At 41.7% G+C, this 26542-nt stretch overlaps 1 protein-coding gene across 1 annotated transcript in view; it reads right to left on the bottom strand.

Moving 5' to 3' along the window:
• Positions 1 to 26542, bottom strand: part of CDH13 (cadherin 13) — a 1018642-nt gene that overhangs the window by 791833 nt on the left and 200267 nt on the right. Inside the window, exon 2 of the mRNA XM_090259850.1 lies at positions 7048 to 7159. Within this exon, the coding sequence (XP_090115976.1) occupies positions 7048 to 7159 (112 nt within the window). The remainder of the gene's footprint in view (positions 1 to 7047; positions 7160 to 26542) is intronic.

Raw genomic sequence — 26542 nt, 5'->3', positions numbered from 1 at the left:
TTGAAAGTTCAACCTTATTCAGATCTTTCCAGACTGTATAAATAATTTCGCTAATCGGTTAAATATCGTCACTAATCAGTTCATCAATCTCCCAACCTAGAGTAAATACAAGTTAGTAGTGTGATGCACAACCAGAAAATGGATAGGAAATTATCAGGTTTTTTTTTAATCACTAAAACAGAAAACAAAAACAAAAGAACTTAGGAAGTTCTTAAAGGAAGAGAATATAGACAGAGAAAAGCCTGAGTCAACTTGAACTCAGGAAACAGGCATTTCCCCACCTGCCAGGTTGGAAAGTTCATTCATTTATTACCACCCAAATGAAATCTTTCCAGTAGGGTCAAAGGGGCCTTTGTTTTGACATTTAATTCACTGGCGATGCATTTCCTGCGCTGAGATGCAAAACACCTCTCACATTGCTTTTTCATTAATTGCCTTCATTTTTCAAGTTCCCTGTTTGATTTATAGTCAATTAAAAACACCCTCAAAAGCCCTGACTCATGTATGTTAAGTACAAATATGATTAATGCAGTACGATGCTCTCCATGGATGACCCTCCAACTAACCAAGGTCAGTGTCAAGGTGGGATGACCAAGCAGTGCCTTGATTAAAGGAACTCTTGGGGAGGGTGGGAAGCCAGGTAAGGCAGGGTCATTAACAATCTGGTACTGGATCCATCCAAAACAAGAAAAAAGAGGCGATTTTTCTATATTTGTCCATATTACAGAGGAAGAATAAACTTGGCTATGGACAGAAAAAATAAAATGCAGTACAACATTCTCTCTTTATCTCATCCAGGTCGATAAACGTGGATGGGAAATTTAAGTGACAAATTTCCTTAATATGTTACCAGCAGGATTAACAAAAACTATAAGACACTAGAATGGAAATATGCTAAAAGCCAGGGCACTGAAATCCTGGGTTCAAATCTTGACGTCATCAATGATGAGCGATGTGACCTTGGGTAAACTGCTTCACCTCACCCAGCCTTAGAACCCTTGCCTGTAAAATGGGCACATGAGAGAGAAAACACTGTTTTCCAATCACTGTTGTGAGGTTCAAGGGGGCCTGCCATACTTAGAGAATGCACAGGAAATGTCAGCTGTTGAAGGCCACTGATACCACAATGGTCAGCCCTGGGAGGGCCTTTTAAAAATCCGAACATCTGTTCATAACGTATGTGTACTTGTTATGTTTCAGAGGAGGAAAACTCTGACTCCAAAAAACCTCCGCTGCCTTGCGGCATACCTCTTCAGGGGAAAGGCTAAGGGAGTAAACCCCGACAGAAAATCCAGAGCCGGAGTCCCTAAGGCGGTTCGACGTTGTAGTCAACACCGGCAACTCCTGCAGCGCACCTGAAGCCAAGCTGTATTGACTCCGTCTTTCCCTTGGACCCTTCAGCTGCGAAGAGAGGGGGGGTCTGCTGCATGGGCAACAGCAGACCCTCCATATCACCCTGCCCAGGCTCTGTAGCTTCAGCTTCACTGGAGAGGACACTCCAGCGTCATCGCAAGATGTCGATTCAACACGGGAGGAGACAGATACCGTGTCACTCCCGAGTCGGACTGCACAGCCATTCTCGGCGGTGCAGATAGACTCTTAAGAAGCTACACCATAGTCTCTCGAGACGGACGGCTGCCGACGACTTGTTATGTTTTCTAAAAATGTTCTCTCTTTTCTAATCAGCATAGGCATGCACCCCTTCATGGGAAATCAGTTAAGTGTTATTCTTGCCTCTTCAGAAAAATAAACATATTGACTTAAGAAGAATTATCAGAAAAGTCAAGAGCAAAAAACACAATGGCCACTGAATGCCTTAGATTAGTGATTTCCCACCAAAATGAGGTAAACAAAGGTAAACAAGGACATTTGGTACATTTTTTACAAAGCAAAATTCACTCAAATTAAAGGAACACCTTCTCTTCTGTAATTAGTCCTTATTTCTGTTTTGTTTTGTTTTTAGTGCCAAATGGCCTTGTAAAAGAAAATTCTGGCCAAAGTAAATTGGGATATTCATCTTATTTATTTGCCTGCTTCTTTCTTTTTTCATGTCTAGATGTAAGATAATGTTTTAAAATGTAGTCTTATCAATCCAAGATTAAAAAAAGAAAAATCTGGTCTATGAAATTCAAATCCTAGAATCACCCTTTTAGATGTTTCTTCATCTCTTCAGAATTTTAATGCCCACAATTTATCTTCTAAACAGCTATGTTTAGATAGCCACTATAAGGAAATTGAACCTATCTAAGGCCTATGAATAAAAACAACAATAATTATAGGAACAGTAATAATAAAAGCAGCTTCCATTTATTCATAGCTATGTTCTAAGCATTTTCCCATCAATTACCGCATCGACTCTAGAAGTAAGGACTGTCATTATCCTACTTAGAGAGATGACATACGTCAAACTTGGAAGATTCAAATAACTCACTCATGGTCACACAACTCATATGTGACTGTGTCATATGCTTAAACTTTAGTCAATGTGAGTTTGAAACTAAGTGATCTTAATCATCAGTAGGATGCAGTTGGAACCCATCCTTATGAGAGCCATGGGAAAGTGAGGTCCCTCGCTTGGGTGTTTCTAAGAGGGAGCAGGAAGGAAGCTGACTGGTTCAGGAGAGAGCATGTGCTGATGAGCAAGGCAGGACATAGTCACAGGTGCGCGACCTTGCTGTCCTGCTTGAACTTTGTCCTCTCCCCCAAGCAGGCCCATGTTACTCTGAGGTGGCTGCCTCCTTTCGTGGTCTATTTCTGTCTCTTCATAAGTCTCTTTGTGACTTGGGTCACACTGCTTTGTCAGGATCTGTGCAGAGATTGTGAGCACACTCCAAACACAAGTGTTCCTCTACGTTTTCCAGCATCACTTGCAGTCAGGTTGGCTATATGAACTAGGTCTGACCAACAGAGTGAAGTAGACATGATATACATGTGCCTTGTGAGCTAAGGTGGTTAAGCACCTGGGGTGCCTTCCCCACATTCTTTATTGTCCCCCTGTCTGTCAGCTTGGTGACATAGCAGTGACTGGAAGGCACAGATGGCAGGACCAAGTTGGAAGTCATCTGGGTCCTCAAGTTCCTGCACGGAGAGCAGCCACTTGGAGGAGAGCTACCCAGAAGAGCAGCCTAGTCTGCATCCACATGACCTTAAAGGAAAATAAACTGCTGTTCTGACTAATGCAGGTTCTTTATTAAGTGTAAATACATGTAGGTATGCATTTTAGGTGAACTCAGGTGTGGCAATTTCTCTCTGTGTATGTGCGGCCTAAGAGCAGTGATCCATGAAGGCGAACAAGGGAGGGAGGAAAGCGCTCGCTGACCTGATAGTGGCTGGGTGGCCACTGGGTATCCTTTCTGGACACTGGTGGTTGGCGGTATGTCCCACTGATAGAGGCTAGAGGGTCATGAGTATGGTTTTCCCTAGCAAACATGATGATCCCAGCTCCCTCCATAATGCCAGAAGTTATGTCTTAGCTGACGGGGCAGAGCAGAACATGCTGTTCTGTAATTCTGCATAACACAAAATGTCAGGGACTTATCACTTGTTTTTTTTGTTTGTTTGTTTGTTTTCCCATATCAGCTGGGTGGCTGGTCAGTTTTCCAGGCCAGCTCTTCTTCTGGAGCCTAGGTGTCAGCTGGGAGGCTATAAGCAGGATTGTGATCCAAATCTCAGGGTGTCAATATGATGGCTACCAAAATCACATGATTTTCATGTTGCAGGAGAAGTGACCACACTGACCAATGTAAAATAGCCTGGGTGTCGGAGGTCAGCAGGGTCTCCTGCCATGAACCCCTCACAGATTCCTCCAGAAGACCAAAGACCATGAATAAGTATCTTCTTTCTGAGTTTCTGCCTTCTCAGCTGTCTTTCTCTTTCTTCTTGTAGTCCTCACCAAAAAAGGGAATAACCACAAGCACCTTCCCAGCTCACCTTTCAAGACTGAGATAAAGCCAGGAAAGTTTTGTCCGAGTTATCGCGAGTTGGGGGCTCTGCATCACACAGTGAGAGATGGGATGAAAGTGCTCCCCTGGTTACATTAAAAGAAATAATGGGATACCATGTTTTGATCCCAGAAGCTCATTGAAAAATGGCCTTTTAAAGACAAAAGCAAGTATAGTTAGTGGAAAGGAGAGTAGAATAAAGAGTTATTGGGATGTGAAGAAAATAAAAGGCTTTAGAACAACTAAGGGAAAGATGTATTGAAGTGAACAGTGAATAAAATATTAGGGAAATAAAAGAAGTGGAGGTGACCATTAGTAACAGTTAAGGTAGAAAGAGATAAGTCACTGAGAATTGAGGAGAAAGATGAAAAAGGATAAAAGGAATATTACAGTCTGAACAAAGAGAGCAGGAAGCTGTGGACAGAATAAACATTTCCTGTAACTTGCTGGAAGTTGAATGCAGATTGGTTGAATATGAGTCTGGGGTATCAGCAGATATACGAGGTCTGTCAGGCAAGGAGACAACACTTTCAGATAACTGTATAGGATAGCAAAAATTGTAGACATCGATTGATCATGCTGTGATTACACCTTCTACAAGATAAAAATTCACAGTGATTGGAAACCAAGGCTCTTAAATATTGCAAAGATAAAGGAAAAATGGAAAAATGCAAATGACACAAACCCAAAGTAATGTTACTAACCTGGTTTCTTTTAACATCTGTTATTACCTAGAACATCAGATTATACATCACTAAAAGATCCCTAACCATTTCCTGGATCTTAGTATTCAACTTCAAATATCTAAGTATCTTAACACTGTCTGGTGTTGTTTGATCCTTTTTTGTTTTCATCCAGATGCTAGCCTTGTGTCAGAATGAGAGCACTCACCATTCATTGGCTTCTTAATCACATCTTTCAGAGACAGAGGGGTCTGTGTTGGACTATAAAGAAATGCACGAGAGAAACCGAGAATGAAAGGAAAAGGAGGAAGGGAGAGAGAGAGACTTAAAATGTTAGTTAGTTAAGACAAATATTTGGGGCTTTTCATTTTTTCTTCCAAGTGGAATAGAGTAACACATTCCTACTACTTCTAGAAATCCCGATTTTCCAAATAACATTCAATAGGCATTCTCTAATCTGTAAAAACTTTGTTCTTCATTTAGCCACAATTAACCTTATTCACAGGGTCTACACACATAATAACCTATGTCGATTGCTTTGAGATGAACTCCAAAGTTCTGACCTAGATCTGCTCTCTGTATCTTTTTCACCCTAGTGATATATATGGGGCCTACAGTTTCACTGAGAGGCACAGTCAGGTTTTGCTGATCCAACAATTCACACACCAATTCATATATAAATTTTTTAACTATCCTCATTCCCATATCACTGACTTTTATGGATGTCCTATCATTGATAATCAACCCAGTTCCATTTACCATTTTACTAGCTTACATAGAACTAACAACCATAACCCACTTAATGACTTAGGGGATTGAAAGAACACACACACCAAACTGGGATATTGGAATGTACAGTATGGTCTAGTTTAAATTAAAAAGATCCCCCAAAATATGATTGTTTCCAGTTTCTCAGCAGTGAATTAAAAGCTGTTTGGTGTAGTGAAGATTACAGAAGCAATCACATTTATGGGCCTGCTTTGCATACCAACACTATTAATTTCCATATTCAGGGTGGCTTCACATTTCCACACATGTTAATGTATCAATAGATACCATTTGGGATAATCACTGGAAAGAGAGAGAGAGGTAGAGAGAGAGGAAAAGTAATAAGACAGACGAGAAGAGAGCCAGAAAAATGGTTCACGTAAACCAAGTTCTGTTTGAAATATATTGATTCTGATTAATAGCAGAATCAAAAGACAAATGAGGGCTCCTGATAGCCTGACCCAGGAATCACACTCAGGGATCAAATTAATATAAAATCACATATTGGAGGTCACTTATTGTGCCAGTCCTGCACCTTGTCATTACAGACTCTAATTATTGAAATGGTTTTATTGGCGTGATTGCATCAAGATTTGCCTGGGCTGCACCTTGGAAAACTCCCTTGATACTCAACATTTCATCTTCATCACACTGTTCCTTTCACCTCTTAAAATGCGTTCCAGCCTCACAGAACAATTCAGTCACGCAGGCTGTTTTGTCGTTGTGGTTTTTGCTTTTTGAAAACATGCCAGCCACATCACATCACTCAGAAACGAAGGAATGGCCAGCCTCCAAGGCAAACCTGAGACCACAGGGGCAAAGGTACAACGATCTTTCCTCAGGTGACCTCAGAGCATCTGACCAAATTACACTACTGTTTTCAAATCCTTCATTCCCAAGGGTTAAAGAACGGGGCTCAAGAGCCTACAATTAAATGGTTGTCTACGATCAGTGTTAAATTCCACTGTGCTCAAACTAGGTTTGTTACGCATTTAGCAATGTATTCCATACCATCACAAACATTAAACAATATATTATGAGCATTAAAAAAAAAGGAAGATATTATAACCACAGGTCTGAGCATATTTTAAAGAAATTAACTGGAATTTGGGGGGACACAAGTTTAGTGCACAGAATAGCCAGTAGAGGTTTTGAATCTTTCTCAAAACCATTGTATAGCCTTAAGAATGAGTTTTGATAAAAATAAAAGAATAAGTTTTGAATTCCTATGCCTAAAAATTCCCAGAAGTCAACATCCTGCTCTCACCTTTATTTCAATCTAACGCCATGAATGACAAACTATAAGTAAAATAACAGTCTACAAGAAGGCAATGGTTTTGCTCTCAGGGACTGGCCGAGGTGAAATGGATTTTATTTCCTTTGTTCAGAATAGTACTCACATTGGAAGGTGGTGGTCCCCTTTTCTGGGAGCAGTTGGGAAATATCGATGATAAAATACTAAAAAATGACACACATCAATTTAATCACCTTTAAGCTGACAAGGCTCTCATTCAAGACTTTCCACTCTGGATCAAGTAGAATAAGAATAATGAGCAAAGAACCATTTAAGGAATACCACATCCTGAAGCATATTAACAGACATTGCTGAATTTAAATATGACAATAGGCCAAAAACATCAAGTGTCATTGCTTACAGTTTAGAATCGCCTGGTCCTCAATGAATTCAACTGGCTGATCGATATGGAACACTTTCTGCTGAAATCCAGGAGTGCAGTCCAAATCTTCTGCAGATGTTAGCAGCAGCACCTGAGAAAACCGAAGCCATCAATATTTTAACAGCAGCTCATGTGTTTGCCCTGCTAACTTGTACCAAATCTGTGACTTTTAGAAATGAGCTGAGGATTTAATTTAATTTCCCAAATGAAGAGGTAAGTTGATACTTCTCCAGTGGTTGCCAACAATTTTGTCTTGGCAATGAGATTTGGAAAACGTGCAAATGAGAACAGCTGCGGCAGTTTCCATTCAGTCGCAGTTAAAGAAATAACTTTGTCAGATTTTTACACCGACTAAGAATCTCACTGTGGTTTCCATGTGTAAAATTTCATTACAGAATCTGTCAATTTCATAGGAAGTCTGAGCTAAAACCAACTTCACTTTCATAGATGCAAAGGAGCACTGTCATCTATGGAGAGGAGGAAAACAAAACTATTTCATTGGAAATTACTTCTAAAAGAAATCTAGGGCCCACTAGAACTTCACAGTCCCATATGGTGGCCATGAGCCACATGTGGCTACGGAGCCCTTAAATTGTAGCTGGGCTGAAATGGTCAGTCTGAAATACATGTTGGATGTTGAAGACTGAATTCCAACAACAAAGTAATATACCCGATTAATAACTTACACATTGAAAGGGTAATATTTTACAGATTGGACTAAATGTGATTAAAATTAATTTCACCACTTTCTTTTTACTTGTGTAAATTTGGCTACTGAAAAATTTAAAATTTACGATTGCTTCCAAAGGCTCAGCTTTGCCTTTGCAAATCCTTGAGACACTTCACCCAGGGTTCAAACACTCAGGATAAGTCTTTTGGAACATAAAAGTGCGTCGTACACCCCTGGACAAGGGGTAATTTATTGTAGTAAGATAAGAAATGACAGTAGGTTTAGTAGGCAAATATTCTAAGTCCTTTGAAGATAGGAATTACTTCTTTTCCCTCACCTTTTATACCAAGTACTTATCACACATACTGGCACAGAAAAGATATTCCATATACTCAAATTATGACTGTTAACATGTTTCATCCCTTCCTATATGGCCAGCACTGTGCTAAGCTTGTTAGAGGCATCACCTCCTTTAATCCCCATAATAGCCCTGTGCTGTTATCTAGTATAAGACACATCTTACAGACAAGAGCCCTGACATCCTAGTGAGGCTGACATGCTTGCCCAGGACCTACATTTAGGATGGTGAGCCAGAATTTGAATCCAGGTTTAAGAGCCCGCAGTCAGAGCTCCTCTCATACCTCTCCAGCCTTCCAGGTGGACAGGACTTTGCATTATTTTGCCTGAGATATTTCTCTGTAACCTGTGGGAGGCTGCTTTACCTGCACATGGCACCAGCAGAGAGTGTTTGGGAATTCACAACCCCAGGAGAAGACCACGACCACAACTGATGAGAACTGGTGCACAAATACCACAGCTCCTTCACCCCTAAGGTGAGATATCTAGGAGGCAAATATTCTGTCTCCTAGCTTCCATGTGGACTTGAGCTCCAGTTCCCACACAGATATCTGACTTGAAAACTCACCATCCATTGGCTACCTTCTCTTCCTTGGCTCATTCCTTATCCCCTGCTTTTTTTTTTTTTTTTTTTTTTTTTCTGATACCACTTTCCAAATAAAACTGCTTGCACTCAAATCCTTGACTGGGTATTTGTTTCTTGGAAAACTAAACTTTGATACCAGAACACAAACTCTTAACCACGGTACACAGGTTGTTGATGGAAAGTTATTATCATCTTCACCAGCAAACTCAAAGGAGTACACAAAAGGTTGGAAGCTGTGGAACCAAGACTTTTCTCTAAATACCAGCCCTCTGAAATGCACTGAACCTCAAGGAACAAGAGCAAGAATCAATCTCTGGAGGTTCACAGTGTGGCCAGCCTGAGAAACAACAGAGAAATTGAAATGGGAAAGTCATCACCCTGATCGACATCATCTTTCTAAAATCAAAGCAGGAAGGATGCTATAGTCAGTGTTGGAGCATTTCTGCTTGTAAAACTTTCCCTTGCTTTGAGTGCAGGCCCTGGCTAGATCACTTCTGAAGCAATCACAGCACTGACATTCCATGTGGCACACACACAGAATGCAGATTCAGGACTCAGAATAATTTGCTGGCAATTCTGCAAGCAGAAAATCTATAACTGGCCAACATTAATTCGGTTAAACAGCAAATGGTCAAAGGTGGCCTGCAGGCACCCTGTGTCTACAATTATACGTTAACCTCCTAATCAGCTCATTCTGCCCTCAACCTCCAGACCAGTAAACGAGTCATCCTATAGGACCATAGGAGATGACATTTCCCCAGGGATCCTGAGTGTGAGAATTCAGAATTGACTGAGTATGTGGGTGAGTGGGGTCCCCCACTGTTGTGTCTCTGCAGTGCACTCTCTGTCCTGATTCTTGGGCATGCTCTATTCACTGTTCCTCTGGCTCATAAAGAAAAAATAAAATAAACCTTTTCCAACTGTTGACACTCAGGGAGGCTGGGAGTGGTGGGAGGAATCCCAGAGGCTCCAGCTTTGTTTTACAAATTCTTAGGTCACTCCGTGCTTTTATATCATTAAAGGCATAGAGTATTATCCTGGGCGAGGTGTGATTGTGAGGTGAGAACTAGTCAGATAAGTTATTTGCTCAATACTCCCTATATTCATTCATTCAATTGTTCCCCAATACTTATTAAACTCCTGGGATTCAGTGAGCACTTAGCCAGGTATTGTTCTGGAGCTTATAGAGAGGGACTAGTCAATTTAATCATTCAAATCTTGGCTCTGTCATTTACTGACTGGAAGATTAGGCATTTTTCATGGCCACTCTCTGTCCCAATTTTCAAATAAATATGGACAGATTTCCAGCCAAAATGGAGGCCTAGACAGATATGCTGTGTCTCCCTCCACAACCAAGAAGGAATACAACTACCTCAAACTGGAGACAATGAGAAGTTCCAGAAAACTGAGTTGCATGGAAGTCCAACAAACAAAGATATAAAGAAGAAATGCTCATCCAGACAGGTAGGAGGGGTGCAGCTGGGGTAGAGAGGACACAGTGTGGTGGTGGCAGTGGTGGCAGCAGGGCAGCAGCGGCAGGCTGGCAGAAAGCGGAAGGCACATTCACATGTATTAAAAAGTCGGGAGGGACACCTGGGGAGTGCTCCCAGCACCAGACCAGGCCGCACAGCTCATGGTCCAGAGCTGGGGAAAATAAAGCCCCATTGTTTCTGACTGCAAACCAGTGGGGGTTGGGGTGGAGAAAGAAACTGCCAGTCTCTCAGCAGAGTCTGCTTGTTTAAAGGGCCCCCACAGCCCTAGAATGTCCACAGACCCACCAACTCTGGGAACGACGGCCAGGGCAACAACTAGAGAAGTGCAAGTCCCATACGGAAGTGGGAGAAGTGCCTGGAAAAGGGGTGAGTGCTGGGAAAGCGGTATTGTTCCCTCTCAGACCCCTCCCCCACATACAGCACCACAAGATGGTGAAATGGGTCGCCCTGTACTGATGAATACCTAAGGCTTCACCCCTTAAATGTAACAGGTGCAACAGCCCTACCTAAGACATAGAGACAAACACAGGAGCCTGTCAAGATAAATAGACAGAGAAGTATAGCCCATAAGAGGGAACAGATCAAGGTTCCAGTGGGAGAACTAAGCAATGAGGAGATAGCCAACCTCACAGATGAGGAGAGAGGCAAACTAACAGACATAGATTTCAAAACATTGGTGATAAAGATGCTCACAGGCTTGACAGATATGCTTAAGTAAGGCAAACGCATAAGGGAAGAAGTGAAGGCTTTGCTAAATGAAACGAAGGAAAATCCATACAAAACCAACAGTGAAGGGAAGGAAACCAGGTTTCAAATCAATAAAAAAACAGTCAACCAGTACAGAATGAGGAAACAAGGATCAAAAAAAATGATGAGCAGCATAGGAACCTCTGGGACAACTTTAAACGTGCCAACATCTGAATCATAGGCATTCCAGAAGGAGAAGAAGAGCAAGAAATTGAAAGCTTATGTGAGAAAATAATGAAGGAAAACTCCCCAAATTTGGCAAAGGAAATAGACATACAAGTCCAGGAAGCATAGAGAGTCCCAAACAAGCTAGACCCAAAGAGGACTGCACCAAGACACATCATCATTATAATGCCAAATGTGAAAGATAAAGAGAGAATCTTAAAGGCAGCAAGAGAAAGAAGAGTTACCTACACAGGTGTTCCCATAAGACTATCAGCTGATTTCTCAAAAGAAACTTTACAGGCAAGAAGGGACTAGCAAGAAATATCCAAAGTGATGAAAAGCAAGGACCTACAACCTAGTAAAGCTGTCATTGAAAATGGAGGAGCAGATAAAGTGCTTCCCAGACAAGGTAAAACTAAAGGAGTTCATCATCACCAAGCCCTTATTATATGAAATGTTAAAGGAACATATTTAAGAAAAAGAAGACTGAAACTATGAATATTAAAATGACAACAAACTCACAACTATCAGCAACTAAATCTAAAAAACAAAAGCAAACTAAGCAAACAACTAGAAGAGGAACAAAACCATAGATATGGAGAATCATTTGGAGGGTTATCGGTGGTGAGCAGGAAAAGATATAATGGGGGGAAAGGTACAGGGATTAAGAAGCATAACTGGTATGTACAGAATAGACAGGCGGATGTTAAGAATAGTAAAGTAAATGAGGAAGCCCAAAAACTTACATACATGACCCGTGGGCATAAATTAAGGGGCAGAGGGATTGCTGGAGGGAAGGGAGGTACCAGGTGGAAGAGGGAAAAGGGAATAAAAAGAAAATTGGGACAACTATAATACCATAATCAATAAAATATACATTAAAAAAAAAGCTGTGGGATCAAGGAAAGTAAACCCACAGAAAAGACATTAGCTGAGTAAAAAGAGAGAAATAGAAAGTTGTCTGTTTAACCAACACACTCTCTGCTTTCACATGAATTTCTTTGTGTCTCTGTGGGTTTCATGTAACATATCTCTGGATTAACAAAACTGCATTTAAAAAGGAATCCAAACTAATTTAGACTTTCCCAAGAGTTGAATGTCTGACTAGTTAGTAGTGGCAAAACTATTACCCCTTGACTTTTTCAGAAGATTTCAAGTAGTGTCTGTGAATGAACTTGGCATGGATACCCGTTCTTAAAGTTCAATAGCACTGAGTTTGGTGGTGGGATATGAAGAAGCAGCCTTCACTGGTTTGAAAATAAGCACTTGGACATTGCTCCAAAACTAGATAAGTGCCTTCTCCAGCATTGTCAGATGCTACTCTTATAAACATAGTAATACCTGGGAAAACTTTAACATTTCCAGAATATAAGCTGTGAGCAACATTCTAAATTTTTCTTTAATGTCATGGCAATAATGATCATTCTATATGGTTCTTTTGTATATTTATACCATTGGTTGCACCTCATGAATAACAGGCAACCAATTCACCTGTGAAAGCTCAGAAAAAATTTTATAATCACCAAAGGATTTCTATTACTTGAAAATTACAATCAGTCTGCTTATGAAAGCAGGCTCATGTTCAGACACATGGTAAGCATAGGAAAGAACCTCATTGGTTCTGTATGAATCCCAATTTACCAGCTGTGACCCTGGGCAACTAACTCTGAATTTCAGTTTCTTCAGATGGAAAATGGGAAAAATAATATTATCTTAGAAGTTATTAGGAGGATTAAGTGATTTAATTATTGTAAAGAATCTTATGTAGTACCAGGCACATAATAATTTCTCAAGCAATGTTTGTTCTTATTATTATTGGTAGGAGTAGCAGTATTTTTATATGTTATGTTGAAACCAATATACATAGTTCACTGATATTCCCCAGAGTATACATTTAGAAATATCATCAAGATATTATTTTTGTTGCTACAATAAAACTGTTCAGTGGTAGGCTGTCCTCAGAAATAGTCAAAGGAAAGGAAAGAGCAGGAACCCAAGTCAGGTAGAAGATCAGGAGGGAATTTGCATCTCAGGGTCAGCTGTACAATAAAAACATCAGTGCCTGTTGTGAGCTGAGCTGGGCTGCTTCGAGAGGACTCCACACATCCTCGAAATTGGCATCTCACTGCCCTGTCCGCTGCACAAGAGCCACTGCCGTAATCCTCTGCATGAAGAGAAATCCTTACATTGTGCTCTTTACACCTGCTTTTCTTTTTAGCTCACATTTCTTTGCTGCTGTTGTGAGCTTTCTCTTTTAAGCAACAAGGTTTTTGTTTATCCTGACAGATACTGATGCAAGAACATAGCCAACTTTGGAGTTTGCTTCCAGGAAAATGCCTTTTGTTTGGTCCCAGACTACAGCTTTCCAAATGGCAGCATGTGGGATGGATGTGGGCAGCAGAGGAGGTTGGTTTAGCCAGGGCAATCTGCCATAAAAGTTAAATTATTATGTCATGTAGCATCCACCTCGCTGAGCCGTCCTCGTCTGCACCATCCCCACGTTCACGCTCCCACTCACTGACCCAGTTATACAACTGCCTGGCCCTCTAGGCATTTGAGTTTGCAGCCCTGTTTTAAACTGTGGAAATAGACTCTTCAGGCAAAGAACTTTCCTTGTTATGAGTCTCTAGTTACTTGTCACAGCGGCTCCCATGGCCCTGTGCTCTGTTGCAGTATTCCGGCCACATGACTAAGCACTGGTCAACAGAAAGGGGGTGAAAGGATTTTCATCATTTCTGGGCCTGACCCTTGAAATGCCCTCCCTTCCCTATCTGTGAAAATGGGAAGGAAGGACTTCCAAGATGACAAAGTCACCCAACAGAAAGTGCCCAGATGTCAGTCGCTGCTTAGAGAGCAAGTACCTGGGAGAACGTGGCGTGTGCAGTCCCTGGGGCTGGGAGAGGTTTGGAACGGCAGCTTGCCTGGCTGGCTGTACACTCACCAGGAAGGGACAGAAGCAGAGGGTTCTCTGTACCACAGTATCGCAGGTACACCCCAGAGGCCAGGGGAAACTGAAGGAAAACTTAACGCAACTGTATTCCAGCAGCCATAAATAAAAAGAAACTTCTTGCCACAAATAATTATCTCAGCAGGCTGTGGACAACCTCAGAGCTCATCCTCTCTTAAGCCAGCTCCAAAATGGTATTTTCCAAATGAACTCGCTCGTGTCTCCTGGCCCCGTGTTGTTTTTCTTTCACTGACTCACTCGCTTTCTGCTATTAGCGTGGATGGACAGTTACTTTATCCTTGCCACAAAACATCGCTGCTTTACTCTTGTCAAAACCAGTCTACTGGAATCAGTTTGCAGGGGTTTAGATTGGCAGGGAAGAAAGGCTACTATCTCTGACTTACAGGATATAAAAATGTTACAGCAATGTATTTTGGTTGATTCTTTATTCTGCCAGAGACTAAAAACCCAAGGCCCTGGAAGGGTTTATAAAGGCACACTGCCCACAGGTAAAGCATGGAGAAAAGAGATGCACATGCATGCACACTCATGTACATACATGCACACACTGAGCAGCACATGGAGGCCCTCACTGTGTCAGCTCATGGCAACCACCTTCTTGGTGGCTGATGTAACAGACACTTAGAAATCATTCTGTGGTTCTTGGGAAAATATAGAGGGACAATACTTCCAGTTTGGTGAGTCCTGGTGTAGCCTTCATATACATTTTGAGATCAACATCCTAGACTTTCTTTCTAATTGAATGCTACTCAGTACCTTTTCCTCAAATTATTAAAAAGTAAGCTGTATATAATGGTTTCCCAAAGATGTCTTAATCCCAGGACCTGTGAATATGTTAGATTACATGGCGAAGGGGCATTAAAGTAGAAAATCAGCTGTCCTGGTTATGCTGAGTTATTTAGAGGTAATCACAGGGATCCTTGAAAATGCAAGAAAAGGTTGAAGAGTCAGAGACAGAGCTGTCCAGTGAAAGGCAGCTGTCCGTGATCCACTGTGAGAAAGACTCGGCTTGCCATCGCTGGCTTTGAAGGTGTAGGAAGGAACTGCCAGCCAAGGAAAGCAAAAGAACTCTAGAAGCTGGGGGGAAAGAAGAGATTTTCCCTACAACCTCCAGAAGGAATCCATCCCTGCTGGCCCCTTGATTTTACCTCATTGAGATTCAGTTTGGACTCCTGATCTTCAAAACTGTATGATAATCCATGTGTCTTGTGCTAAGTTGCTGGGTGTGTGGCAATTTGTTACAGATGCTACAGGGAACTCATACAGTCTTTCACAATGTCAGTCCCACTGTTGACACTCAGAAATATTGATCCCTTTACTTGGTTTTTCCGAATGTAACTATAATTAGGGAGAGGAAACAGAGGTGGAAAAGAGGAAGGAGGGGTGGAGGGAAAAGAAAGGAGAAAGAAGGAGTGGGAAGATAAGGAAAGGATCATGACTTTGGAGCCCCTTAGATGAGGCCATCAGAAAGTCACGATACAGAAGTAACAGTCCAAGGGCTCCATTCCTGAGCATGAACAAGCAGTCCCTTTTCTTTTGTCTTAGCAATTGTTCCTTTCAAGTCACAGGGCATTTTGATCTGCTGTTGTGACAGAGTGGTTCCGTTCCTTTTATTCATGAACTCCCTTTGTCAAAATTAAAAATTTTTATTATCTGTCAGGAACTGGGTTAGATGCTTGAGATGAAGAAATGAACAAATTCCTGGGTAAACTTATTATCAAGAAGGAAATGCAGACACATAGGCAAATAACATAACACAATATAATAGTTTATATATATTGGGGATTAGGAAGTAACTCAAAGCAAAAATTCTTAAGATAGACTACCTGGATTCAAATCCCAATTTTACCACTCAGTTGCCATGTGACCCTGGGCAGGTTTCTAAACTTCTTTGTGCCCTGGACAAGTAATTAAACTTCTCTGCACAACACAGGCAATATTTGTATGGAACCTCCTTGGTTGTAAGGTTCAATGACTTAATGTAAATCAAAAGGTTTAAGATAGGAACTGGCTCACAGTAAGTGCTACATGCTACCAAATATTATTACTTAAACTAATGTAGAGGAATACATAGAGTGTTATGAGAACACAGAAGAAACAATGCGCTCTTTGGATGAGAATAGGAACTGAGACTGTATTCCAGATAAAGCCATGTTGTAAAGACGACTGGCATTTTTGAAGTGGCAAAGTATAAGAAAGAGTGTTCCACACAGGGCTTCAGATAATGCAAACACCAAGGCATGCCAGTTGAAGAAACAGGGAGCAATCTGGCAGGGGTAACAAGTTCTGTGTTGTTTTCGAGATTATCTGAAAATGTTTTGTCACTTCAAAATAGGATTAAATTGACCAGGCATGTCCTCCTCAAGTCTGGCTTAAAGGAGCCAAAAATAATCCACTCAATGAAATCACCGTTTTTGTCTACATGAAATTACCTCTTACCATTAATTTCCTAGATTAACAAAGTAGGCTCAATTGGTAAATTTTAAAACAAAAATACAGTTTTGTAAGGCTTTTAATTAATTCAGTTAGGAAGATTTGGTTAGTACAAACTGGAGGCTCTGCTTGTCTTAAAGTTGGTGATATTTATGTCCATTTATTAAATTTTAGTGATTGGATTAATGGTGCCAAATGCCAGATAAGTCTGCTTCTCTTAAGTCAAGCAAAGCAGTCCCTTTTATAGGAGATACTCGTGGGTGAGCTTAGCAGTCTCAGGAAGTTCAATTAAGCAAATATGAAATACCTACTGTGTGCCAGGCACTGGGAGACCTGTCTACACATAAAACCCTAAATCTACGAAGACCAGGGATAAGAGAGTTACTAAACAAATAGGACTGAGGTTTGAGGACTCAGCCCAATAGAAGAAGTGCCTGAGTCCATCACCTGCGCCATCATCCAACTCAGCCACCACTGCAGTGAACACCTCCCTCCAAGCTCAGACCTGCCTTGAAGAGGGTCCTGATCTTTTTTACATCCTGCCCTGAGGCTGTTTCTGTACTTCAGGAGCTTGCTTAATGTGAGGGCAAGGAGAGCTGGGGAATGCAGAGGAGTTAATGCTCCAGGTACAGCTCTCAATGCCAGGACACGGCAGTTGGTTAAACGCCCCATCTGCCTTCTTCTAGGTGGACTCCTTTGAGAGACAACCCATCCGCCACTTGGATATACATATATATACTTGTATTAAAATGTATATGTATGACATATATATCTGTAATGAACTGTTATTCAGCCATGAGAAGGAAGGCAATCCTGCCATTTGCAACAACACAGACAGACCTTAAGGATATTACTCCAAGTAAAATAAGCCAGATAAAGACAAATATATGTGTGCGCGCGCGCGCGCGCGCGCGTGTGTGTGTGTGTGTGTGTGTGTGTGTGTGTGTATTGAAGTCAAACTCAGAGAGACAGAGAGCAGGAAAGTGGTTGCCAGGAGTGGGGAAATAGGGAGAGGCTGGTAAAGGGTACACATTGTCAGCTGTGATGAATAAGGTCTGAGGCTCTGCGGTCAAGCGCAGGGACTGTGGCTGCTAACACTGAGTCGTACGGGCGGGGTCTGCTGGAGGGTGTATCTCATACACTCCCACCAAAACAATAAAAATAGAGACAGGATCAATATGTGAGGTGATGCATATGTTAATTAACTAGATAACTAGATAAGGGGAATCCTTTCACAATTGTATGTGTGTCTGTCACCATTATGTCCACTTTTAAAATCTCATAATTTTGTTTGTTAACTGTATCTCAATACAGCTGAAATTTTTTAAAAAGCCAACAGAAACCCTAAATGTTCAGAGGGTTTCATTCCATAATCACCTACATTCCCAGCAATGCTTACCTGTGAAATCAGGAAAATCTAAATGAAGACCCCATTGACGGTCAATAGTTACCGATACAGTCCTAATGTTGTGTCAATTAAACAACTAGACTATGACCTTTTCTTGCTTAGAAGTAATGATCAGATCCTGCCTGGCCTTGCTGTGAAGTGGAACATTTTATTCTAACTGTGCAACTCTCAACACTTTCTTCTCTGCCAGACTTGAGACAAGATGTCAGATTTGCCATCACACTGGAAGGTTTTTATTAATTATCTTTCCAAGGCAAAGTCCTTTTGTAATTTATTTTTTCACACAAGGAAAATTTTTATATTGAACTAAGTGACTATCTTGTTAAATTATTTTTTCTGTTAAAGGTTCTTTCTTTGAGAGTTCCAGAAGAAAAGAAATAGCCCAGCAATAATTGGTGTTGAAGTCAAGGAACTGATTATGTTAAGCACAACACCACATATCCTCCCCTAGGGCAGAGTGTAAGAATTTGCATCTTTTCTTTAAACCCTAACTGCCTGATGTACAGTTAAAACTTTCTCCAAATGCTTACTTGCCTGAATCAGATGACATTGCAATGACTGTTCTTTACAGGCCAATCAACCTAATTCTGAAGGGCTCATTCATTGATGCAAGCAACATTTATGAAGTGCCTACTATGTGTCAGTGCCAAAATATACAAAAAGTAATAAGATAAGACCTTATAGGAACACAGAACACAATAGGAAAGACATATGTAAATACTTACTTTAAAAACACAATAAAAGTGTAAGGACAGAGTAAGTAATCCAGTAAAAATCATAAAATGAAGAACACAATTAGTTCAATGTTGTGGGTGGGAGGAAGATCCTGGAGAAGCCACTATCTTAGACACCTCAATTTAGATGATTTTGCTTATATACCCTTATATTTTAAACAAAAGAAGTTGTACGTTGGGAAGGACTATGAATAATGGTAATCCTTGAACTCACTGCAGTGCTTCTACTCAGAAGGACTCAAATGTCTCCAGACAGAAATACCTGATGAAAAAAATTTATAATGTGTTTGACAACAACTATATTTTTAAAGAGTCAGAATTCTCTTACAAGATAGGAACTAGAAAATAACTTAATATGCGATTTTTCTCCTTATATTTCTACAGTAGCAAGGAAGATAGTAACATAAAGTCTAAATGGAGCATTAGATGGTGTCAAGTTTCAAGGAAAAGATAGAGGGAGGCCTTCTGGCAGTGAGAAATACTCAGAGGAATCCTAGCAAATGTTTAACAACTGGCTCTCTAAGAAATAAAAGCCTTGATTTGTACTCTTTCACAATTTCTCTGGTGTAAATTCTCTCATCATGGTCAACTTCGAGCTCCCGGCACAAGTCACTGGATACGGAGCTGCGCAGAGCTGGCTCCCATGAGCTGAGAGGCTCCTGCAGTGGGTATGCCAGTCCCTGACTCTGCTTGTTTGGGCCAAGAATGTCCCTGGATTTCTGCAAGGCCTTTACGAATATGGATGACTACGGCACCAAGTAGAGCTTCTCGCCTTCTCGGGGTGACCTTTCGCAATCAAGGATTGGGCTCCACTACATATCACTTAAAACAACCTGGAAAACCTTTACGAATGGGGCAGAATGATCCACCATAACTTGGTTTTATAGTAAAAAAAAAATTCAGTGAATCCTTGATTTGTGACTGTGTGTTATTTAAGTGTTGCTTTTGATGTTCTACTGAAGTCTTAGTTCTAATGATCAGAGATAATCCTGCCTTCTGACATAATTAGGGAGCTGCTGCTTTGCTAAGCTGGAGGATAATCAACTTGACCTTGAAAGTCCGTCTATAGTACCACACTAATGCTCAGAACACAGACATAGCAGCCGCACTAGTCTCCCTCAACAGTCAAACATCAGCTACAGGCTTTGTTCCAACCACAAACGTGTTCCAACACAGAGGGTGCAGATTATGATGGCCAACAGGCCCTATATGGCCACTATTCCTTTTAGACAGCCTTTCGCGTGTGGATTAATTGCAAACAGTTAAATAGCAAGGATTTATTTATTTATTTATTTATTTATTACGAAATACCTGGATTTGAAATTGTACTGGGTCTGGAGTCAAACAGGGTGACACTCCCCAAATGGTGAGGATAACCCCCTGATGGGCGGAGCTTCATCGCCAGGCAACCACAGTCCGTGCCCCTCCCTCTCTGCCCCCAGCAACAAGTCCCATTTGCCTTTTGTTATACCAGTTGTGCTCTTGGATTCCTAAATTAAACTTAAAAGTGATTTTTGGTTTACACTTATCTTTATATAGATTTTTCTTACACCAGGCCTGTTCATTCTTTTATGTTACCTTCCTGGCTTCCCCGAGCACCAGCTTCCATTCTTCGTCTACTAATATTCCTAGAAAAAGTTTCCCTTGAATGAGTTGCAGAGAAGTGGTCTTTGTGGCAGTGAAACTACCACTCCCATAAAAAAAAAAAAAATCTCTTGAAGCTGCTTCCCTGTGTACTGTCTTCTAGATTTTGAGGTGCTGAGTCAGCCTGCTCCATTACTCAAGTTCATATTTTTTTAAAGCATTGGACCTTTCCTCTTAGCCCGCCTGTTCAAAGGCACAGACATTTTAGGGTAATAAAAGTGGCTTGTTGCTGGTCTCCAAAGACTGAGGACATCCTCTCCATCAACTTCATAGCAATATCAAAGGATCACCCATCTCTCTAATCTCTACAGCAGTCAGGATGCCTCTTCTCTTCAGTGATGCATCTCACTGGAAACAAACTGAAAAAGTATATCTAGATACAAATATATTGTCATGCCCCCCTTATAATTAAATTTAGGTGTGCATAAGCTAGCCTATTCTTTCCACCAGGCAAAAACATTCATCGGGTTTTGAGCTGAGAAGAAAGAAAACACCTGAGCCAAAATAGTTTTAAAAGGATATTAATTTTTTTTCTCATGTCTACTTGAGTCCACAGTTTCCATTACCTGAAATTTCATGAGTCAGTCCTTGGGATATTTTCAACTCAAGCTGGATTAATGTAATCACCAAAGATTCTGCTAATCCTGATGCTCTTTCAAAGTAAGTCTGATGCTTCTTAGGGAAAAATAGTATATTTCACCCATAGTAAAATTTGGAGAAAAAAGGATCATCAAAAGTTATACAGTGCAAAATATGATCATGTGAGGGACCTCCACATTTAACTGGAGAACACACTAGCATCTCCCTAGATAGATGCCAGCTCCACTTTGTTCTGAGGGGGAATAAACTAGTGCAGAGAGGTCCTTCTTGTGATGGCTGCAGACCCACTGGGCCACTCTGTCTCTTAGATGGCCATTAATGTCAGCATCCAAGTGGGGGGCGCTGTCAGCCAGAACTAAGGCAGTGGGTAAGGGGCTAGGGAGGAGGGAGACCTTGGTCTCGGTGAAGATGACCAATTGCCCTGGTTTTCCTGGGACCATCTGGAATTTTTAGCCTCCAAGGTTGCATATCACAGGAGACTCCTCAGTCCCAGGTACCCTTGCCCAGCAGGAAATTGACAGCACACTCAGATCCAGCCATTTGAAAAGACAAGGCTACAGGAACTAGGTAAGTATAGGCAGGATTAGGGAGAAGGGGCCCAGGGCACAGAACAACATCCCAGTAAGAGTGTGGCACCTTCATCTCATCAAAGAACTGAAGGTCTAGAAGAAGAGGCAGCTTCCAGATGGGACACAGCGCTGCACAGAGGGGCTCCCTGAGAGGAGCAGGGCCCCCTGGTGGAGGGACACAGCCACCTGCAGAAACTTCCTTTTGTCCCCTTCCCTGATCTCTCACCCTTGTCCCTCATTGACTAAAGCACTGATTGGCAAGTCACAGCCCACTGCCTGTTTCTGTAAATAAAGCTTTATTGGAACATAGCCATGACCATTGATTAACCTGTTGTTTTTGTCTGCTTTTATGCTGCAGTGGCAGAGCTGAGTAGTTGTGACAGAAACCCTATGGCCTGCAAAGCCTAAAATGCACATCACTTGATCCTTTTTAAAATGTTTACAGACCCGTGGACTAAGCCCACTGGAAGCCAGCAGGCCCGGGAACTCCATACAGGGCAGAAGACAAGGTGGAGAAGGGTAAAGAGTGGACCTGGAGGGACCAAGGAAGCACACTCCTCACCTGTGACATCAATCACCAAGCTGGAGAACCACTAGGAGAGTCTAGGCCAAAGTGTTGAACACAGAGGCTCCCCAGTTACCCTGCATGTAAACAAAGCCGTGAGCTTCTTAAGCAACCTGCCATGAGTTAGGCTCCCGTGAAGAAGGTACCATTGTGGAAAAATAGGACTTGAAAAGCCCAGAGGCACCCCCAGACTCTTCATGAAAATATTTGGGTCAATATTCTGTAAGTTTAATATTTTTAAGAACTTTTAAACATCCAAAGAAAATACTTGGAATTAATAAACAGGAAGGATATAGTTTTGTTTTGTTTTGTAATTCTTAGGGATAGAGAACAATTAAACGTTTCATAATTCTCAAAATCCAGGTGGCAAATATTAGTTGAATACTTACTACCCCCAGGCATGTACTAGGCACTGGAGATAACATAATAAGCAGAACAAATATTTTTTTCTGCCCTCATGAAGCTTAATTCCAATGAAGGAGATACCAGTGAACAAGTAGAAAATAAGTACAGGCTAATTTCAGTGATGAATTCTATGGAGAAATTAAAACTGAATGATGAGGTTGGGTAAGAAAGTAGATATTGTTTGGGCAAGCATCTTTTACGAGGAGAATGATGAGGACTTGGTCATGCCAAGGTCAGGGAAGAGCATTTGAGGCAGAGGCAGCAGCAAGAACAAAGACAAGGCTTTGGTGCAGGGATACGCCCACTGGTGGGAGAAGGGCCCAGGCAGCTGGAGGGCAGCCCAGCAGATGAGGCCAGAGAGAGAGAGAAGATGCCGATGGCCAATAACGCTGCACAAAAACGTTAAAATAGCAGATCTGGGACTGCAGCCTTGGAAAGGCTTGCATGAAGGTTGGCCCCCAGCTGGCCTCTGTGCGCTTGGATCTCAGGAGGGTTCCCACCAGTCCAATGCATAAGGGTATCTCGCTTTGCCTAAACTGTTTGCACAGTGTGGTTTTACTGAGCAGCCACTTCCGACTGGAAACCTGGAAATCTGCTGTGTACCCGGCAGGAGGTGCCTATATGACCAGTCCCCAGTGAAAACGTAGGGCACTCAGTCTCTAGTGAGCTTGCCTGGTTGGCAACACTTCACAGGCATCATAACTCATCACTAGGGGAGCTGAGCACATCCTGTGTGACTCCACTGGGAAAGGACTCTTGTGCCTGGTTTGCCCAGACTTCACCCCATGAACCTTTCCCTGTGCTGATCTTGTTCTGCATCCTTTCCCAACAATAAATCTTAGCCATGAGTATAACTATATCCTGAATCCTGGGAACCCTGGACACAAACGACAGGTCTGTATTTCATTTATTTTCTCTGTACATGGACTTTACCATCTACTCCTCACCACAAGTCTCTGTGGTTGGCAAACCCTCCCAGACATCACCACCACAAACATTTTAAAGATGAAGTCATTAAGATTCAGAGAGTTTCTGTACCTCACTCAAGGTCATCCAGCTGAGCCTGCCTGGCAGAGTATCCAAGGGGCCTAACTCCCAGTCCTGTGACAGGCCCTCAGGGTTCGCCCACAGCCCCCACACAGCCTGCAGGAAACTCAGAGATATTTTTGCATATTTGTTTGACTTCCACCACAAAGGGTCGCACATTTTAAGAATTTAATCTATTTTATCATGAGATGCTCCAGCAGAGCTCATTCAAGCTCCACCTCTTAATCTAGATAGTGAATTTGAGCCTTTGTCGTAAGAAAGACTATTAAGATTTGGCAATAAGATTTTTCAAGGGTGATAAATATCCCTTTAAAGGGACTGCATATCCACTGACTGAATAACTCTGTCCTAAAAATGAAAGTCACACTTGGAGAATGGAAGGGTGGGTTATGAAAATGCAAATTAGAATGACTTTATTGGTTGAGTTGAATTCAGTTCGTCTTGTCACAAAGAGTATGAGTTGGGTAGGCCCCTGCGAAGCCACATTGCAGGCGATATGGAATGCAGAGCCAAGGCACACATGGCCTCAGAACAGAGCGTGATGTCTGCTGTTCAAAGGCGGCAGCAGAAAATGCCGAGGTGCTATCATTTGCATTATTCTAGAACTTATTTGTGTTCTTTTGAAGTAAAAGATCTCTTTAGGCCTGATCTCCTTTGTTAGATTTTTCTCATAGTGGGTTACATATACCACTGTGGTATGTGAAATTATTTTAGGCTGTATATTCAGATGAACATTTTTTTAATTTTAATAATTATGTCCTTATTTTAATGCTCCTATTTATAGTAAGCAATATTGCTTTTCTACTTAGGGTAATGACAGAAAATTTTCTTTCTAAATATATTTGTACCAAATAGTAAGTTAATTTAAATAAAAGTTACTAACTAAAGAGAATGTGGTTATATAGAAAAGATCTAAGCTGGAGAAACCATGAACTAGATAACTTATCTGGGAAGGTTTGCAGACAGAGAACTGTAACCAGAGGAAGGAAGAGTGAAACAGAAAAGGAAGTAAAGCCATGCTAAACTAAATTAGTGATTTTCCAAGTGTGGTCTCCAGACCAGCAGCTTCTGCATGACTTGAGAGCTTGTTGGGAATGCAGGGTCCCAGGCCCCACCTCAGACCCATTGAGGCAGAAGTTCTGGATGTGGGACTCTGCAATCTCTGTTGTCACAAGCCCTCCAGGTTGTCCCAATGCCCCTAAGTTTGAGAACCACAGAGGAGACAATTCACCATTCAATCACTCATTCTTTCAATGAACTTGAATGAAGCATCTTTTATATGCAAGGTTTATATTTGCATTCAAAGCCCTGGGAAGCCACAGTGAAAAAAGAAGACATTTCAAATATTTTACTAAAGACACAGAACACATGCTGTAAGTGAATCGTGGCAAATCCCGGTGAGCAGGGCCTGGGCGAATGAGGTTCTGCTGCACATGGAGGCTCTCGGACTCGAGCGTGACCTCCTGGGGTGTTTGCTGGGCACACTTCCTGGTGTGCCCAAGACATACATTCATTTTATTGTCATACTGATCAAGCTGATGGAACTCTGGCCAAGCATTAAATGACCCCAGTTTGTTGGAGGCAAGCATGCATATAGATAGACCATCACAGAAAGGTAGTTCTGACCTCCTGCTTTGTGTGAGCGGAGACCTTCAGAGCCAGGGGAAAGTTTTAGCTGGGGATCAGAGTGATGAGGCCATTGGTCAGCTCTGGCATGGCAGAGCGATTCCTCACAATCCAGGATCCTAGAGTTATACACTGCCCCTCACGAGTCAACCAAAGAGTGGTGGATTAGGAAATGACAGAGCAAGGGTAAAGTCAGGAAGAGGATCATCCCATCACATGAAGGAACTGGGTTCACTCTCCCCAGGAAATCTGCTGGGGGAGGTCCCTATTTGCAGCTTAGAATGCAGCCCCTGCGTCGAAACATGGGACAGACCAGGATTTTAAATCCAGGTACTACATGACCTTGAAAAGAGACCAAAACTTAGACAGCACTTTCTCTGTGAACACTGGAAGGAGCATAAGCTAGTTCAGACTCTATAGAGCTGCTGCCGTCCAACACGGAAGCCACCTGCTCCTATAAGATGTGCTGTCAGAGCAAAATATACACTGGTTTCAAAGACCTGGTATGAAAAAAAGAATGCAAAATGTTTTATTTGTAATGGTTATACTGGTTTACATATTGAAATGATACTACTTTGGGTCATCAGGTTAAAGAAAATATGTTACAACTCATGTCACCTGTTTCTTTCTTATTTTTGTTAATATGGCTATGAAAAAATTTAAAATTGTATATGTGGTTAGAATTAGATTTCTATTGTACAGCACTTCTTCAGAACAGCAGTCTGCTAACTTTTTCTTTAAAGGCCACGTAGTAAATAGCCCTGGCTGGTGTGGCTCAGTGGATTGAGCACTGACCTGAGAACCAAAGGGTCACTGGTTCAATTCCCAGTCAGGGCACATGCCTGGGCTGCAGGCCAGGTCTCCAGTTGGAGGCATACAAGAAGCAACCACACATTGATGTTTCTCCCCCTCTCTTTCTCTCTCCCTCCTCCTCTTTCTATAAATAAATAAATAAATAAATAAATAAATAAATAATTTTTTTCCCGAAGTCTAAGTAATAAATAATTTAGGCTTTGTGGACCAAGAGGCAAAATCAAAGACATTATGTCAGTACTTATATAAGCATTTAAAATGCAACTGTTTAAAAATGTAGAAACCATTCTTAGCGTGTGGCTAACTAAGCAGACAGGTGCCAGGCTGGCTTTGATCCACAGACCACAATTGGCAGACTTCTGTTTAGAGGATAATATGTCTCAAACCTCCAACATATAGCCCCATGGACGCAGCAGTCCACTTCGGTGGAGCCGACTGTGTGAGCAGACATGTACTAGGTGAGTGACCACGGTGAGCAAACTGAGGCTCGGATGCAAAGCAGGGCAGCTGCAAAGAGACAAGGTGGGACTTGAAGGAAGGCGTGTAGGACTACAAAGTTCATAGTCTCAATTACTGTGCTCAGTGATGCATTTTCTCCTTTTCTCTTTTTTTGGGGAGCCTTTCTTATGGCTACATGACCCTGT

This window comes from Furipterus horrens, unplaced genomic scaffold, assembly GCF_987537825.1.
Source record: "Furipterus horrens unplaced genomic scaffold, mFurHor1.1.pri manual_scaffold_13, whole genome shotgun sequence".
Classification (NCBI taxonomy): domain Eukaryota; kingdom Metazoa; phylum Chordata; class Mammalia; order Chiroptera; family Furipteridae; genus Furipterus; species Furipterus horrens.
Note: the sequence above shows the minus strand (reverse complement) of the source record. Positions and strands in the feature narration are given on the sequence as shown.